We start from the raw sequence: 19,045 nt of genomic DNA, 5'->3' as shown, positions 1-19,045 counted from the left end.
CATATTCTTTCAGCCTGATGAAGTTTGCTGTTGTCTTCTTTATGTGTCTGTATGAGCAAAGGCCTCTTGCAAGGTGTCTGACTCCAAATATTCATTGAATGCAGTTCCCATCACCATTTTCTCTCATTAGCAGATTGGGATAGACTTTTATTCACTGTCTGGGTTTGGAACAGATTTTGATTCACAAGCCGTGAAAAGAGCACCTCCAGTCTCTCTCGGACACAATCTTTTTCCAACCACAATTCTTATTTTACCAAGTATATTTTTTGCGGCCACACCACTGTTTGTAGCCACACTGAACAGTCTTCCATGAAATACCAACAAATTTAGTAAATTCACATACAGTATGGCCATGAGCATGGCCAAACATGATTGCCCCTTTTTCCCATTCTGTCACGTCTTTACATTTATCCATGTCTATGTACAACGTCTGCTTGAAATATAAATCTGTCACTGACTGCTAGTGCCTTGTTGCTGTTATGGTCTTCAGTCCAGAGACTGGATTGATGCAGCTCTCCATGCGACTCTATCCTGTGCAACCTTCTTAATCTCCGAGTAACTACTGCAACCTACAGCCTTCTGAATCTGCTTAGTGTATTCATCTCTTGGTCTCCATCTACGATTTTTAACCTCCACCCTTCTATCCATCACTAAATTGGTGTTCCCTTGATGCCGCAGAACGTGTTCTACTAATTGATCCCTTCTTCTGGTCAAGTTGTTCCACAAATTCCTCTTCTCTCTGATTCTATTCAGTACCTCCTCATTAGTTACGTGATCTACCCATCTAATCTTCAGCATTCTTCTGAAGCACCACATTTTGCTTCTTGTCTAAACTATTTATTGTCTATGTTTCACATCCATACATGACTACACTCCATACAAATACTTTTAGAAAAGATTTCTTGACATTTAAATCTATACTCAATGTTAACAAAATTCTCTTCTTCAGAAACACTTTTCTTGCCATTGCTAGTCTACATTTTATATCCTCTCTACTTTGACAATCATCAGTTATTTTGCTCCCCAACCAGCAGAACTCATCTACTACTTTAAGTGTCTCATTTCCTAATCTAATTCCCCTAGCATTACCTGATTTAATTAGACCACATTCTATTATCCTCGTTTTGCTTTTGTTGATGTTCATCTTATATCTGCCTTTCAAGACACTGCCCTTCCAGGTCCTTTACTGTCTCTGACAGAATTACAATTTCATCGGGACACCTCAAAGTTTTTATTTCTTCTCCATGGATTTTAATTCCTACTCCAAATTTTTCTTTTCTTTCCATCACTGCTTGCTCAATATACATATTGAATAACATTGGTGATAGGCTACAACCCTGTCTCCCTCCCTTCCCAACCACTGCTTCCCTTTCATGCCCCTCGATTCTTATAACTGCTGTCTGGTTCTTGTACAAATTGTAAATAGGCTTTCGCTCCCTGCATTTGACCCCTGCCACCTTCAGAATTTGTAAGAGAGTATTCCAGTCAACATTGTCAAAAGCTTTTTCTAAGTCTACAAATGCTAGAAACATAGGTTTGCCTTTCCTTAACTTATTTAAGGTAAGTCATAGGGTCAGTATTGCCTCACATGTTCCAATATTTCTACGGAATCCAAACTAATCTTCCCCAAGGTCGGCTTCTACCAGTTTTTCCATTTGTCTGTAAAAAATTTATGTAAGTATTTTACAGCCTTGACTTATTAAACTGGTAGTTCGGTAATTTTCACACCTGTCAACACCTGCTTTCTTTGGAATTGGAATTATTATATTCTTCTTGAAGTCTGAGGCTCCTGTCTCATACATCTTGCTCACCAAATGGTAGAGTTTTGTCATAGCTGGCTCTCCCAAGGCTATCAGTAGTTCTAATGGAATGTTGTCTACTCCCGGGGCCTTGTTTTGACTTAGGTCTTTCAGTGCTCTGTCAAATTCTTCACACAGTGTCACATCTCCCATTTCATCTTCATTTACATCCTCTTCCATTTCCATAACATTGTCCTCAAGTACATCGCCCTTGTATAGACCCTCTATATACTTCTTCCACCTTTCTGCTTTCCCTTCTTTGCTTAGAACTGGTTTTCCATCTGAGCTATTGATATTCATACAAGTGGTTCTCTTTTCTCCAAAGGTCTCTTTAATTTTCCTGCAGGCAGTACCTATCATACCCCTAGTGATATATGCCTCTACATCCTTACATTTGTCCTCTAGCCATCCATGCTTAACCATTTTGCACTTCCTGTCAATCTCATTTTTGAGACGCTTGTACTCCTTTTTGCCTACTTCATTTAATGCATTTTTATATTTTCTCCTTTCTTCAATTAAATTCAGTATCTCTTCCGTTACCCTAGGATTTCTACTAGCCCTCACCTTTTTACCTAGTTGATCCTCTGCTGCTTTCACTATTTCATCTCTCAAAGCTACCCATTCTTCTTCTACCATATTTCTTTCCCCTGTTCCTGTCAGTTGTTCCCTAATGCTCTCTCTGAAATTCTCTACAACCTCTGATTCTTTCAGTTTATCCAGGTCCCATCTTCTTAAATACCCACCTGTTTACTCTACAGTTCATAACCAATACCTTACAGTCAGAGTGCCTGGAAATGTCTTACAATTTAAATCCTGGTTCCTAAATCTCTGTCTTACCATTATATAATCTATCTGAAACCTTCCAGTGTCTCCAGACCTCTTCCATGTATACAACCTTCTTTCATGATTCTTAAACCAAGTGTTAGCTATGATCAAGTTCAGCTCTGTCCAAAATTCTACCAGGCAGCTGCCTCTGTCATTCCTTATCCCCATTCCATATTCACCTACTACTTTTCCTTCCCTTCCTTTTCCTACTATTTAATTCCAGTCCCCCATGACTATTAAATTTTTGTCTTCCCCCACTATCTGAATAATTTCTTTTATCTCATCATACATTTCTTCAATCTCTTTATCACCTGTAGAGCTAGTTGGCATATAAACTTGTACTACTGTGGTACGTGCGGGCTTTGTGTCTATCTTGGCTACAACAATGTGTTCACTATGCTGTTCATTGTAGCTGACGCGTGCTCCTATTATTTGATTCACAATTAAACTACTCCTGCATTACCCCTATTTGATTTTGTTTTTATAACCCTGTATTCACCTGACCAGAAGTCTTGTTCCTCCTGCCACCAAACTTCAGCACTCCCACTATATCTATCTTTAACCTATCCATTTCCCTTTTTAAATTTTCTAACCTACCTGCCTGATTAAGGAATCTGACATTCCACACTCCGATTCGTTTAACACCAGTTTTCTTTCTCCTGGCTAGTGCCTTATGCTCACATAAAGGCAGTGCATGTGCAGCTGAGCACGTGACATCTGTGTGTGCACACTGGGCTGACAAATTGTTTGTCCGGTGAGCTTACATTTCTGATCTTTCTGGATAAGAATACCTACAACCGTGTTAGCACAGAGATAAACAGATGTCCAGTACAGTGTGATGGTCAAGACTAGCATACACCATCTGCTGTGGATTAGTAAAACATTTCTGGGGAAGAATATGACTCAGTCTGACATTTGCCTAAACAGATGTGGCTAACTTCTAAAAACAGTGTCTAGGCTGGCCTGTGTACCAAACCAGCGATGATTAACACATTCACTGCAGCTGATGCTTACAAGCATCAACATCAGCTACAGCCTAGTTTGGCTAATGTTTATAAGCATTTCCATGTACAGTGTATAACTTATGGGTTACAGCAACCAGTTTGCACCTTTGCAATAACAGACAACAAGTAATACAGAGGAGATAAACATATTCTTTGGCTTGATGATATGCAGCAGTCTGGCACAACTTGATTCTTTCCAAGTATATTGGTCAACAAACCTAACTTGGCTACAAATAAATCGACATTCAGTAACCTAAATTTACATCCATACATTGCAAACCACCATGACGAGCAATGTAGAGCATACCTTCTGTTGTATCACCCATTAACATTTCTTTTGATTACAGTCATATAAGAGGAGGGGGAAAATGATTGCTTAATGCCTATGTGCATGCTGTAATTATTCTAATCTTGCTACATAGGAAGCAATAGTATATTCTATTAATCACATTGCTTTGGGATCTGGGCTTGATTGTGACTACTATGTGACAGTTCTCTGCGATCAGTTGTAAAAGTGTTTTGAAAGCAGTTTTATTTTAATTATTTATATACATATTCCTTAGATACTTTAAGGCATGTAGTGAATACATATACCTGAATTCTATGCTTCTCCGTCAAAAAATTCACCTAATGAATAAAAGACTTTTTCAAGTAAATATATCTTTAATTTTTAAATAATGCTTTGTTTCAATGTAGGCATTTGGTGGAGTTTGGCAGTGAATTAAAAATTTTAACATTGTAGTACTATACACCTTTTTGCACTCAAGTCAGATTGTTTAGTTCGTAATGGAGGTCAGCCTTTCTCATTGTGTTGTGATCATGGAACATTTCGTTGGTTTCATAATGGGCAGGATTGTCAACCATGAAATTCAAGTAAATATATTGGGATGTTGTAGGAAGTATCTCAAGCTTCTTGAACAGATTATGATAAGAGGTTCTTGGTTGTATGCTGAACATTATTTGGACCACGTTTTTCTGCTGCAAGATTCTCTCTGATGAAGTTGAATTGCCCCAAAAGATAATTACATAGAACATGATAGAGTGGAAGTATCCAAAATAAGTAGATTTTGTGACACTAACATCTCGAATTTGTGAGATTGTCCTAATAGCAAAAGTAGCAGAGGACAAACATTTTATGGTTTGGAGAATACGGTATTCCCAGCTGACCCTAATGTGTATGAGGAGACCTAAGAATTTGGTGCAATGTACTCTTTGTATTTGCTGACTGTCATGTAAAATAGGAATCTCTTGTGAGACTTTGTCATCAAAGCTGAAATGGATGTGATTGGTTTTGCTCAGTTTTACTGTTAGTGAGTTTACTCTGAAAGTGATTTGTTGGCTTCAGCTTCTATGTCAGTGGACTGTTTGTTTATCACAACGCTAGTATCATCAGCAAACATAGTAAACTTGTGTGTTTTGTATGATAAAGGTAGGTCATTTATGTAAATCACAAACAGCAGTGGACTGAGGACCAATCCCTGAAAGACTCCATGAAGTACAGTGCCCCAGTCAGACTCCACCACCTCTCCTGCTATGCTGCTCTTATTAAGAACTACCTTCGGCTTCCTATCATTTAGGTAAGATTGTGGCCAGTTTCCCACTGTCCCTCTGATGCCATAGTGGCTTACATTGTTGACAAGTATTTTGTCATCCACAAAGTCTAAAACCTTAGAGAGATCACAAGCAATTCCAACTTGCTTCATTTTTTTATTAAGAGATTCCAATATGTCGTTTGTGAATGAAAATACTGCTTCAGTAGAGGACAACAAACTGTTTTATCACTAATGTTAGAACAACGATGTGTCTCACAATTCTTGGATTAAGCAACCTTACAAGGAATTTTGCAAATATGGTCATAAGAGGGATGGGATGATAGTTAGTGACATGTGTTGTGTCTCCCTTTTTGTGGAGTGGCTTCACTATAGCAAACGTCATTTCATCTGGGAAGACACAAAGAGGCATTAAATGTGGGGGCTAAAACTTTGGACAGTCGATCAGAGCACGCTTTTAGTAGTTTATTGCAAATATTATCTACACCTGATGATCCTCTGCTTTTTAATGATGCAATGATTTTCTTTACCTAGTTTCTGAATATGGAGGATACACTTATTTCACTTACTGGATGAGGAAATTTGTGTTTCAGTTATGTCCACTGCACTTTCTAAAAAGCCTTTACAACCTATTTGTATAGCAGCACATATGAAGTGGTCACTGAAGGTTTTTGCAACTATCTCTTGATTGCTTATATGTTCATTATCTATGTTTAAAACAAAGTCTACATGTTTCTTAGCACTGTTGGCACCTGTCTCACTTCTGATTATGTCCCAGATTGTTTTGATTTTATTTCAGGATTGGGTGATTCAAAATGGTTCAAATGGTTCAAATGGCTCTGAGTACTATGGGACTTAACATCTAAGGTCATCAGTCCCCTAGAACTTGGAACTAATTAAACCTAACTAACCTAAGGACATCGCACACATCCTTGCCTGAGGGAGGATTCGAACCTGCGACCGTAGTGGTCGCGCGGTTCCAAACTTGAAGTGCCTAGAACCTCTTGGCCACACCAGCCGGCTCAGGATTGGGTGATTTTGGTGTTACAATATGAACGTTTTGAATGTTTAATTAATTTACTTAATATTTTACAGTACTTTTTTATAATGATTTGCTCGCGCAAGATTTCCTGAATGTTTTTCTGTTGTAATTCACACTAGTATTTGGAGGATATCCTTATCCCCTTTGGGGTCCATGAATTTTTTTGTGATTTCTTTGGGTTGATTCTTGTAAACCTTTCCTGGGAAGAAAACTTCAAATAATGATGCAATTTCATTGCTAAACTAATTATATTTGGAATTGATATCTGTTTCACAATAAATGTGATTCCAATTTACATTTTGGAGGCACGACTTAAAGGCCTTAATTCTTTCATCATTTACAGAACTTACTACGCAGCTCAGTTTTGTTCTGGTAAGTAATCATATTATGAATGGTAAGTCTATGACCATCATGATCAGAGAGGCCAATCATTGTTTTACTAATGGTGATACTGCCCAGATTCCCTTGGTCAGCAAATATGTTGTCAATCAGGGTGCTTGAATTAGAAGTTACTCTGGTGGGATAATTGACCACTGGGATAAGGTTTTAGGTGTAAATCAAATTCTCTGGATCTGACTACCCACTACCGTGTGTTAGGAAGTTGATACTAAAATCTACAGGTACTACGACATCTCTTAGAATTAAATACATCACGTAAAAGTGAGTCAACAGCTTTGTCCAGATTGTTTGAGGGTGGCCAATATATTGCTACAATTAAGAGGGTACTCAATGGCACATACTTCAAAATGTTGCTCTAAGCAAAAATTGTGTACATCAATTGTTTTACAGCTGACACAGTTCTTTATGAAAATAGCAACACCACCTCCTTTTCTTTGTTTTCTGCAGTATAAAGATTTAAGACTGTATTCAGGTATTACAACTCTTTCCATTCATGAACAGTGAAGCACAGTACATGGGCGTGGTCTACACTTCCATTATCCCGCACACTTAGTTTATTACACAAGCCTCTAATATTCTGGTATAAGACTGCCAGATGATGCTTTTCAGTGCTAGTTATAATGTTTTATCTAAAAAAGAATTCAGAGTTTCTGAGTTCAGGGGTGCTTCCCTGACCTTTGATTGGAAACCATTCATTTTATGTGGTCTGTCTATATGCACTCCCTTTCATAGAGTGGAGTTCTTCTGAAACTGATGTGTTTAGAAGGGCACCTAATACTTCTTTTCCTGATCTGTTTAGGCACATTCCATGGATAGTAAACAACTCTCCACTAAAATTGCTTATGTTTGCAACACTACTGCTGAAAAGTCTTTGCTAATTTAAAGTTTGTTTGTGAGAGGGCTTCGTTTACACAGGACTGTGGGATTAAGTTATATCTCTTGGGGATGTTGATAACCAAAATATTGGATAAATGAAGTGCTGACAATATCTCTTTTAATGTTTGTATTACATCATAACCTTCATTGCAGGCCAATTTGTTTGTGCCACCGATGAATATTACATACTCATTTTTTACATTTTTTGGATTGCAACCTAAAAGTACTTTCTGAATTTTTCTGAGCAGAATGCTTATTGTTACCAGAACTTGCACTTGTTGTTGCTGTTGTTGTTGTTGCTGTTGAAGACTTACGTTTCAGCTTATCGAAAATAATTTTTTCTGGTTACTTTCATTCTTTGATACTTTAACACATGAATTAAGCTTAAGTTCTGAGCCGCACAATGGTATGCTGCTACTACACATAAGGACACCAAATTCGTTTACACTCACAAACTCTGCACCACTTGTTGTAGGTGACATTTTTACGTCCAATATTCTGTGTTTGCTGCTTACTTGCTTCCATTCTGACAATTTATCTCCTCTGTCTTGTGGCAGGTCTAGTACGTTTTGTTCCAAACTCAGCTGCATATTTTCATATTACACACTTTTGTTCTCATTTTTTATACTGTCAATCACATATTGCAAAATTAAAATATGTTCACTAAATGTTGTGAATTCTCTCTTGCACTGGTCACACGGTATATTTTTGACTGCATTACTGTAATTCTTTTTAGTAGTTAAATCACGCACCAGAACACTCACTGCCATCTTCATAAACTCTCCTTTGTAACATGATTACATTTTTGCCAGTATCCTTCTGTATGAATTGAAGTCTGGCACCTTCTCCATATATAATAAGCCTATGCAATCAAACCATTTTATATTCCTACAAATAAAGACACTCAGGTATTTGTATGAGTTGACTCAGTCCAACTAACTCACTGATATCACTGCCTTAGGATACTACTTTCCGTATTTTTTAAGTACACATTTTTTCATTTATGAACATGTAAAGCAAGTTATTAATATTTGCAGCACTTGGAAATCTCATAAATGTCTGACTGCAGCCTTTTCTCATACAGTACTTCATCAACTACAAAAAGGCCATGGTTATTATTGATATTATCTGCCAGGCCAGTGATATACAGAATGGACAGCAAGGGTCCCAACACACTTTCCTGTGGCCCAATTGAAGTTACGTGTACACATGCTGATGACTCTTCACTCAAGATAATATGCTGCATTCTCCCTACCAAGAAGTCCTCAATCCTGTCACAACTTTCATTTGATAGTGCATATGAGCATGCTTTAATAATTAATAATATCAAGACATCAACTTCTGTTGCATATGCTGGACTTCAGTAACAATTAAATAATTCAGCAAGGTCAACATCTGGTAAAAATTCAGCCACTCCTACAGAAAATGGAAACGAAACTGAAAGACCCACTTTTTTTTTTTTTACTTATTTGGCACTCGTACCTTACACAGTAGATGTACAATCTGGTCTTCACACTGCATATATCCCTTAAGGACAACATTGTGAACTAAAGGAATCAAATTTTTCTCCACTAACAGCTACATATAAGCACAAGAAGTGAAGCCCAGGGAGTCCAAACGACTACTACATGAAGGCAAAACCTTAAATCAGAACAATCTTTACAAAAGAGTTGACAACCCATCATGTAAAGACACTCATGGTGAATTAAAAGGACACTTCTAAGGAATCTCTCCTCTCTTAACACAAATACAGGCTACTAGTATCCTGACAGCATCAAATTGCTAAAGTTTTCCTAAAGAAGTAAAACACATTAGCCGGAATGAGATTTTCACTCTGCAGCAGTGTGTGCGCTAATATGAAGTTTCCTGGCAGATTAAAACTGTGTGCCAGACCAAGACTCAAATTCGGTACCTTTGCTTTTCACGGGCAAGTGCTCTACCATCTGAGCTACCAAAGCACGACTCACACACTGTCCTCACAGATTTACTTCGGCCAGTGCCTTGTCTCCTACCTTCCAAACTTCACAGAAGCTCTCCTGCAAAACAAGCAGAACTAGCACTCCTGAAAGAAAGGATATTGGGCAGACATGGCTTAGCCACGGCCTGGGGGATGTTTCCAGAATGAGATTTTCACTCTGCAGCGGAGCGTGTGCTGATATGAAACTTCCTGGCAGATTAAAACTGTGTGCCAGACCAAGATTTGAACTCAGGACCTTTGCCTTTCACGGGCAAGTGCTCTACCATCTGAGCTACCCAAGCACGACTTGCAACCCATCCTCACAGCTTTACTTCTGCCAGTACCTTGTCTCCCACAGAGTGGGTAATTGAGTGGTGTTGTTCACAATGGATGAGGGTGGCCTCATAGATTGACAGCTGTATTGTGTACAACACCAGCTGCCACATAACTTGGTGCACCTTTCCATAATGGTGGTTTTTGACAGACATGCTGCCCCCTATGCATACTTCATTCTACGGTGGATGTCTAGTGTTTGTCCTCTGGCAGCCAAGAAAGTATAATACCATGTTGGTTCTGTTTGGACACATTTGTTAATAATATCACCATAGTTCACATTTCCATATTTACTGCAGACATGTCAAAAAGACACAAATTCCACACTAATCTGCTTCCTACATGTCGGTGCTTATATATGTGCTTGGAGTCACGGTACATTGCACGCATACTGCATAAATGTCCTCAAATGGAAATTTTTTGATTTCCCCTTGTATAATAAGTGGAAAGAAATTATACTTATCGTTAAATGAGATGAAAATTTAACTGTGATGGAGAGCTGAAATATAACAGTAAAAAAAGAAAGTAGAGGAAAAATTGTAAGAAATATGTTGTGACAGTGCCACGACATTCAAAAGTGCCGCTACGTTAGTACGCGAACACGGCGATAGAGGCGCTCTGCAGCTCGGCCGAGCGCGGGAGCGCCGCCTGGCTATGAACGGCGCCGGCCGCATGTCACGGCACGGGAGTCGAATGACAGATGCGGAGTCAGTAGTATGTAACCCACTAGTGTTTCTACTTTTGCATATCCACGCAAATTATTAGTGCTTAAAGGTTATAACTTTTTGGCGCCGAGGTCGGATTTTTTTTTCCTGCGTTGTGGACTTGGGTGTTCGTGTCGGGGCAGACATGGAACAGCTTATGCAAGCACTCATTGAACAACAAACACAGCTGACGGCTGCTATTCAGGCGTTGTCGACGTCGCTTACTCATCATCTGTCTTCCTCTTCTCTGCCTCCGTTCCCTCCTTACGACAAGGCCGCTGAAGACTGGGAGGATTATGAGAAGCGTTTGCGGCAACACTTCTTGGCTTTCGGCGTTGTCAACGCTCCTATGTGTAAGTCGTTATTTCTATCTTGGATTTCCCCACGGATCTATCAGCTGCTATATCAGTTAGCCCCTCTGCGGGAACCTGCCTCTCTGTCCTTCCAAGAAATGTGTGAATTATTGTCTAACTATTACCGAAAAAACACCCACATCGTTGCTGCCCACGTGGCGTTCTACCGTGGCGGTCGTAAACAGCCCCATCAATCTTACCGGGCTTGGGCGGTGGAACTACACGGTCTGAGTAGGAAATGTCAGTTTGTCACGGACACTCATCATGAGTCTAATGCTGATTCAATGGTTCAGGACGCTATTCTACGGCTTGCTGCTGATAAAGAAGTTCGGCAACATGCCTTACAACTGCCAAACCCGTCGTTGTCAGAAGTTCTCAGCATCGCTCAATCTTTGGAAGTGTCTCACGCTGCTGGTGCGCAAATAGACGCGTGGTGTGATGTGGGCGCTGTACAGACCGCTTTCGATGCAGACAATTTGCCGGTTTCACAGGGGAACGACGATGTGGCGGCGGTTCACTCGCGTCAACAACGTCGCGTTGGGCCACTACGCTCGCAGCGAAAACAGCAACCACAGAAGCAGGTTCATTCCGCACTTTCTTCTTGTCCACGTTGTTTCGTACAGTATGACAGGGCTGCGTGTCCAAAACGTTGGGCCACGTGTAATTCATGTAGGAAAAAAGGCCACATTGCTTCTGTGTGTCAGTCCCCTAAAGTTCCTGTCGACGAGGACGAGGCATCGGACATGGATGTTAACTGTGTGCTTTCTCAAACAAATAAGTTGTTTGTTACTGTTCGTGTTCTGGATAAAGACATTCGCATGCAAGTGGACACGGGCTCTGCAGTAACTCTCATTAATTCTCGCACGTATTTGGAGTTGGGCTCCCCTCCCTTGTCTCCCGTTACACGAAATCTGAGAACTTATAATAAGAAGAAAATTCCTATCGCTGGCCAGTTTGATGCTTCCACTGCCTACAAGTCTGTTGTTAGGCCCCTCACGTTTTATGTGGTGGATCATGCGGGCACGGAAAACCTGTTCGGTTATGATGCTTTCCAGTTGTTCGGGTTCTCCATTGATGATGATGTGCACCTCATATCTGAGGATATTCTGTATCAACAACTGGATGGATTGTGTTCTGAATTCTCGTCCGTGTTCTCTGCTGGTCTGGGTCAGGCCAAGGATTTTGAAGCCCACATTACTCTTAAACCTACAGCTCGCCCTAAGTTTTTCCAGGCATGCCCTATTCCGATGGCGTTGCGTGCACCTGTCAAGGCTGAGATAGACAGGTTAACAGCTTCAGGGATTCTCCTTCCTGTTACCTCCAGCGAATGGGCATCGCCCATCGTGGTGGTTTCTAAACCAAACGGGAGTCTGCGATTGTGCGGTGATTTTAAAGCCACTGTCAATGCTCAGAGCCTCATTGACACTTATCCTCTTCCCCGTCCTGAGGAGTTATTTACCAAGCTCGCTGGGGGCCAGTTCTTTTCCAAACTTGACTTATCAGAGGCGTACCATCAGTTGCCATTGGATGCGTCTTCCAAGGAATTTCTCGTCATCAACACTCCTTGTGGGTTGTATCAGTACCAGCGGTTACCATTTGGCGTCGCTGGCGCACCAGCCATTTTTCAGTGGTTTTTGGAACAGGTCACGGCTTCCGTTCCCGGCTGCATCAACTACCTGGATGACATTGTTGTCACGGGGGCCTCCACTGAGGAGCACCTTCGCAATTTGCGTTCACTGTTTTGGGTCCTGCATTCAGCTGGGTTGAAGTGCAATCTGGACAAGTCACAGTTTTTCCAACCCTCCATTGTGTATCTTGGTTTCCACTTGTCCCGTGAGGGTATACGTCCTCTATGACAGCACGTTGCAGCCATTACCGCTCTACCCCGGCCGTCTACGGTCAAAGAACTTCAGGCGTTTCTCGGCAAGGTTGCTTATTATCACAAATTCATTCCATCCGCGGCGGCAGTGGCTCATCCTCTGCATCAGCTGTTACGCAAAAACGTTCCTTTCTGTTGGTCCGACGAGTGTGAGCAGGCTTTTGTCCACCTGAAGGCTCATTTGCAGTCGGCGCCTTGTCTTGCCACATTCCGTCCGGGTCAGCACTTGGTTCTGGCGACTGACGCGTCACAGTATGGCCTAGGGGCTGTTCTCGCCCATCAGTATGAGGATGGGTCAGAACGACCCATCGCCTATGCTTCCAAGACCCTCAACGATGCTCAACGGCGTTACTCTCAAATCGAAAAGGAGGCGCTCGCTATCGTTTATGCTCTAAAAAAGTTCAGCGTTTTTTTGTATGGTTCTAAGTTTCACCTCATCACTGACCACAAGCCGCTGGTCTCTCTGTTCAGCCCCTCGGCGTCACTTCCGGATAAGGCAGCTCACCGCCTGCAACGTTGGGCCTTATACTTATCTCGTTTTCACTATGAGATTCACTATAGCCCCACGGCCCAGCACGCCAACGCTGACGCGTTGTCGCGTTTGCCGATGGGCCCCGACCCGGTTTTCGATCGAGATGAACTACTCTGTTTCCACATTGATGAGGAAGAACATCGTGCGGTCGAGGGTTTTCCACTTACAGGTTTGCAGGTCGCGTCGGCTACTGCGCGGGACCCGGTCCTGCGTCAGGTGATCGGTTTTGTTCAACGGGGTTGGCCGGACAGGACCAAGGGCCGGGCATCGGATCCCCTTCGCAACTACCATGCCTTGTGCCTTCGTCTGTCTGTTCGTGAGGGTGTTATTCTTCTGGCCATGGATGGCGCATCTCCACGGGTCGTGGTGCCAGCCTCTCTTTGCAAACCTGTTCTCAAACTATTGCATGAAGGCCATTGGGGGATTTCTTGGACCAAGTCCCTGGCCCGCAGGCACGTTTATTGGCCCGGTATTGATTCGGACATCGCCCACATGGTCGCTGCGTGTGATCAGTGTGTTCAACAACTGGCTGCACCTCGTACTATGCCCTCTCTGTGGCCTGATCCGGCGCAGCCGTGGGAATGGGTGCACGCTGACTTTGCCGGCCCCTTCCTCGGCACTTATTGGCTACTGTTGATTGACGCCTTCTCGAAGTTTCCGTTTGTTGTTCGATGTCCGTCGCCCACCACTGCGGTGACGATGCTGGCTTTGTCCAAAATCTTTGTGCTAGAAGGTCTTCCATCTACGATTGTCACGGACAATGGCCCTCAGTTCTCTTTGCAGGCCTTCCGTGATTTTTGTAGTGGACAAGGGATTCACCATGTTACAGCACCGAGCTTCCATCCGCAATCAAATGGGGAGGTCGAGCGCCTTGTCCGCACTTTCAAAAGCCAAATGAAAAAATTCCTTAGTGATTTTTCCACAGATGACGCTCTGTTGCAATTTCTGAGTTCTTATCGCTTCACGCCTCTCGGTGATCGCAGCCCTGCTGAACTCTTGCATGGCCGCCAACCGCGCACTCTACTGCACCTGCTTCACCCTGTCAGGCCCTGTACTGTGTCCCCTAGTGCGGGAAAATACCCGGTGGGCGCCGACGTGTGGGCACGGGGGTATGGATCTCGCCCTAAATGGATTCCAGGGGTGGTCCAGGCTCTTCGCGGCCGCCAGCTTTGTGAAATATGTACGGACGACAGCATGGTTGTTCGCCATTACGACCAGATGTGCCCATGAGTGGTGGCCACGCCGGTGCCACCGCCCCTTCTTTCGTCTCCACCAGCCCGAGAAGCCAGTCCTTTCGCTGCTGCCGATCTTCCGGGCGTGTTGCTGTAGCCGACGTCGCTACCACTTCCGAGTACGCCGGCGATGCCGCCTTCTCCGGGACCCATCTCGCTGGAGCACACCCCCAGGTCCACGACACCTATGGATGCTGCTCCGGAGTTTTCACCCATCATCTCGTCCAGGCGGCACGTTCCACGCGCAAGCTTCCGTCCTGGACATTTTCGACCATACTCTCGTGTTTCTCCACGGGATCTTCTCGGGGCCTCCCAAGAGGCCATGGATGTCTCCGCACTGTCCGTGTCTCCAAGGAAGTGAGTGTTTTTTTTTTCAAGGGGGGAAAAGTGTTGTGACAGTGCCACGACATTCAAAAGTGCCGCTACGTTAGTACGCGAACACGGCGATAGAGGCGCTCCGCAGCTCGGCCGAGCGCCACCTGGCTATGAACGGCGCCGGCCGCATGTCACGGCACGGGAGTCGAATGACAGATGCGGAGTCAGTAGTATGTAACCCGCTAGTGTTTCCACTTTTGCATATCCACGCAAATTATTAGTGCTTAAAGGTTATAACAAAATATGTTAAATTACCATAGACCTCCAGAAGAATTAATAATTACATTTCCAAAGAAGGCAGATGCTGACAGGTGTGACCATTACAGAAAGTCAGTTTACTAAGTCATGGTTGCAATATACTGACACAAATTAATCACAATGGAAAGACTGGTAGGTGATCCTGGGGGCTATCAGTTTGGGTTCTGGAGAAATGCAGGAGTATGCAAGGCAGTACTCACCCTACAAGGTATTTTAGAAGACACGATTGAAGAAAGACAAATCTGTGTAGATTTAGAGATAGCTTTTGACAATGTTACCTTGAAATTCTGAAGGGGCAGGTATAAAATACAGGGAGCAAAAGGAAACAAATCAAGAGGTATTGAACTGAGTTAGAGAAAAATGGCTTATGGCACAACTTAAGTAAATGAACAATCATTTGATTGGGCATGTCATGATTCATGGAGGAATACTCAATTTGGTAATGGATGGAAGTGTGGGTGGCAAAAATTGTAGACAGGGACCAATACCTGACAACAGGAAGCAGATTGAAAGAGATGTAGATTGCACTAGCTCTGCAGAGAAAAAACAGCTTGCAGAAGATGGAATAATGTGGAGTGATGTCTTTGTCAAACCAATCTTTGTCCAGGAGACCACAACAACGTTGTTTGAATTTATTTTCTCTAATTCTTTTTAATAATCATTTCAATGTATTCTAAACCTAATGTTCATTCTTCATCAAATGCATCTCATTATTCATTGTTTGACTGTATTGGTTGTGAAACAGAGTTGCTGTTGAGATTGCTTGAAATAATGCTGATGATGCTTATGAGTGCCGGACGGCATGCAGGCTTGTGACTGACACTTACATGTATTTTAGAATCTAGTTACATGTGTGCTGAACTCTAACTTCTAGATAATGATTTATTATGATGTTGGTTAATAGCTCACACATGCTCCCAAGTTTACGGCCTGTGAGTTAGTGTCTCATATTGATGCTTTCAGTGCACATGTTAAGCCAGCGTACAGATTCAGTCTGAGTCAAGCTTCCCTCTCATCTCCCAGGGTAATACTGTATGAACTACATTACGGTAACATTTCATGCTAAATCAATGATGCTCTTCAAAATTGTGGTTTAACGTCATTTTATTTATTTTAATTTCATCCCAAACCTTTCAGCTAATATCTTACTTAGTAAACAAAAAATCCTCTACTTTGAAGAAAGTCACTACAATTTCAGGATTATAGTGAAGTGCCACTGATGTACTAATGTACTCCTATTTTATGCAATTAAATGTATACAGCTGTTGTGGTCTTGTGGTTAGCATGTTTGAACTTCGGTCGTGGGGTCCCCAGTTTGATTGCTGGCCAATAAAGCCATACACACATTTCATTCCACTTTACTAACATGTGAGCATAGCCACAGGTGACAGCTAGTTACTCCTGAAAGTAAGTGTCAGATCCATGGAATTATAGTGGGATAGTGTGAATAAGAACAAGAGCAAAAAGAAGACTAGGAACAAGAAAAAGCATAACTGTTTCTATCTAAAACTTCTGGCAACTATAAAAATGATACGGAAATGATGAAATAAATCACAATACTGCAACTATGAAATTTAAAGGACTGGTTTTCAGTGAGAAGTTTAGAAATGTTCTGTTGCATTTAGACTGTGAATATAAGAGTTCATTAATTTCCACATTCTACAGGGTTGCACACGAAATGTGTTACCATTTTGTTTTTGAATATAAACTTTATTGTCAATACAATCTGAAAGGAACATATACTACAATGAAGAGCCGTCCATGGAGATTTGTTCTAACTCAGCACATGCTCATTATGTCCACCATTTCCTTTCCTAACTTCCTTCAAACGAACACTGAAGTTAGGGATTATCCTACGGCACGTCTTCCGTAATTTCACTGCAAGCTTGAAGAATAAGTCTTCTGAGATCCATTAAATCACGTGGACATTTTGGGAAATTTTTTTCCTTTAGGTACCCCCAAAGAAAAAAAGTCACATGGATTAAGGTCTGGACTATTGGGGGATCAATTTTGTCCATCATTGAAGTGACCTGGAAACCTGAGAGAAATGACCCGCATGTTGAAATGCTCATGTAAAAACTCCAACACAGTGTTTGCAGTATGTGGCCTTGCTCCATCTCAAATGAACCACTGCTTGGTGAAGGGCAAGGCAGTAGCAAGAAGCTGTGGAATGAAGCTATTGCGAAGCATGCTCAAATAACGCTCGCTGTCCACAAAAAAAAAAAAAAAATAAAATAAAAGGTTCAATAAGTACGTGACTGGAAATTGCTGCCCACGCTGTAATCCTCGGAGCATAATGTTGTCGTTCATGAAGCACTTGTAGGTTTTCAGTGGCTCAAAAGCATACATTTTGTTTGTTAACCACACCGTCTAAATGAAAATGTGCCTCGTCTGAAAACCAAACGTTGTTGAGAGTTTCTTTCCTATCCTCTGCCCACTGAGCAAACAGTAGTCTCTGCTGCTTGTGTTCTTCAGTGAGCTTCTGTGCACAGTCTTCCATTGTCAGCCATTGCTGCTTACTAGTCTCCTAGCGGCAGTATTGTGAATTACACGTCATTTCGTAACTCATTTTTTTCCCCCAAGCTCTGCTGGTACTGCTGTAGAAACCACAGCGGGATATCTAATGTGCATTGTAAATTGTGAAAGAAACAATTGGTAACACATTTTGTGCGCCACCATGTATTTATGAACAGAATTATATGTTGGAACCAAAAGTATTCCTAACATACATACCAGTGACTTATGGGGTACAGATTCAAATGTAGAGTAAGTTATATACATGTGGTGAAATCTTAAATGAATTGAATACATCCACATAAATAAAACTTGTATCACCAAATATACTTATCTTTTTCTTCTGTTCATTAAAGTTGTCAATAATCACTCCAATGAACAGATTAAGAGTGAAAAATGATCCAAAGATAATGAAGAATACAAAATACAGGTACATATAAATGTTGGTTTCTCGGATTGGCTGCTTGTCCACCTGTAAAAGAAATGCAATTATATTAAAATGGAGCTGTGAGATATACAATTTTCATTGTGCAGTTTACCAACTGCACATCTAGAAAAATAATTCTGTATGAGTGTATGAATGTCATTAGACAATGGAAACTCCAGGCTGGAATGTCAAAAACATTAGGAAATGGAAAGATTGCTACTTACCAAAATAATTTCTGTGGAGATGAGGACTTTGGTGGAAAGGTTAACAACAGTGTTCCAGGAATGTTCCAGCTCTAGCTCTAATCTTTACAGTGAGTAGCAATGAATCTTTCCCTAATATTGTTACATGTCATTAGAAGTTATTTTCAGTGAATTTTCCTTAAGCCGGCCATGGTGACCAACCGGTTCTAGGCGCTACAGTCTGGGACCGCACGACCGCTACGGTCGCAGGTTCGAATCCTGCCTCGGGCATGGATGAGTATGATGTCCTTAGGTTAGTTAAGTTTAAGTAGTTCTAAGTTCTAGGGGACTGATGACCTTAGAAGTTAAGTCCCATAGTTCTCAGAGCCATTTGAACCAATTTTCCTTAACAAATTCTAGATTGTGGTCTTTGCTTGGGATTAGAATACAGGTGGCAACAGAGAATCACTTAATAAAGATACATGAGGTTATCTCTAGCCCTAATGCACTAAAATCGACCATACCAGCATGGATTGCTCGGATAACACTAATTCCAGAATATCTCTGTGTGCACATTATATCAGGCAAGCCAAGTAAATAAGAAAAATGACTTACAAATAGTAACTTTAAATATGAGAACAAAGAGCAGAAAATGAAAGCTACAAGAAGGTGAAGAAGAAAATGGAAGAGTGAAAGTTGATCCTCTTTGTATTTTGTGACATATGACTGAGATACTGTAGAAAATTATATTGGAAAACTTCAAGATGACCTACAGTGTACATCAAAAATGGAATGAGGGTTGGG

General features: G+C 41.7%; 1 protein-coding gene across 1 annotated transcript in view; it reads right to left on the bottom strand.

Annotated features, from left to right (window-relative positions):
• LOC126199501 (sodium channel protein para-like) overlaps positions 1 to 19,045 on the bottom strand; it is a 416,386-nt gene that overhangs the window by 127,222 nt on the left and 270,119 nt on the right. The window contains exon 19 of the mRNA XM_049936424.1: positions 17,963 to 18,104. Coding sequence (XP_049792381.1) covers positions 17,963 to 18,104 — 142 coding nt within the window. The remainder of the gene's footprint in view (positions 1 to 17,962; positions 18,105 to 19,045) is intronic.

The sequence above is a fragment of the Schistocerca nitens genome, chromosome 8 (assembly GCF_023898315.1).
Source record: "Schistocerca nitens isolate TAMUIC-IGC-003100 chromosome 8, iqSchNite1.1, whole genome shotgun sequence".
NCBI lineage: Eukaryota > Metazoa > Arthropoda > Insecta > Orthoptera > Acrididae > Schistocerca > Schistocerca nitens.
Note: the sequence above shows the minus strand (reverse complement) of the source record. Positions and strands in the feature narration are given on the sequence as shown.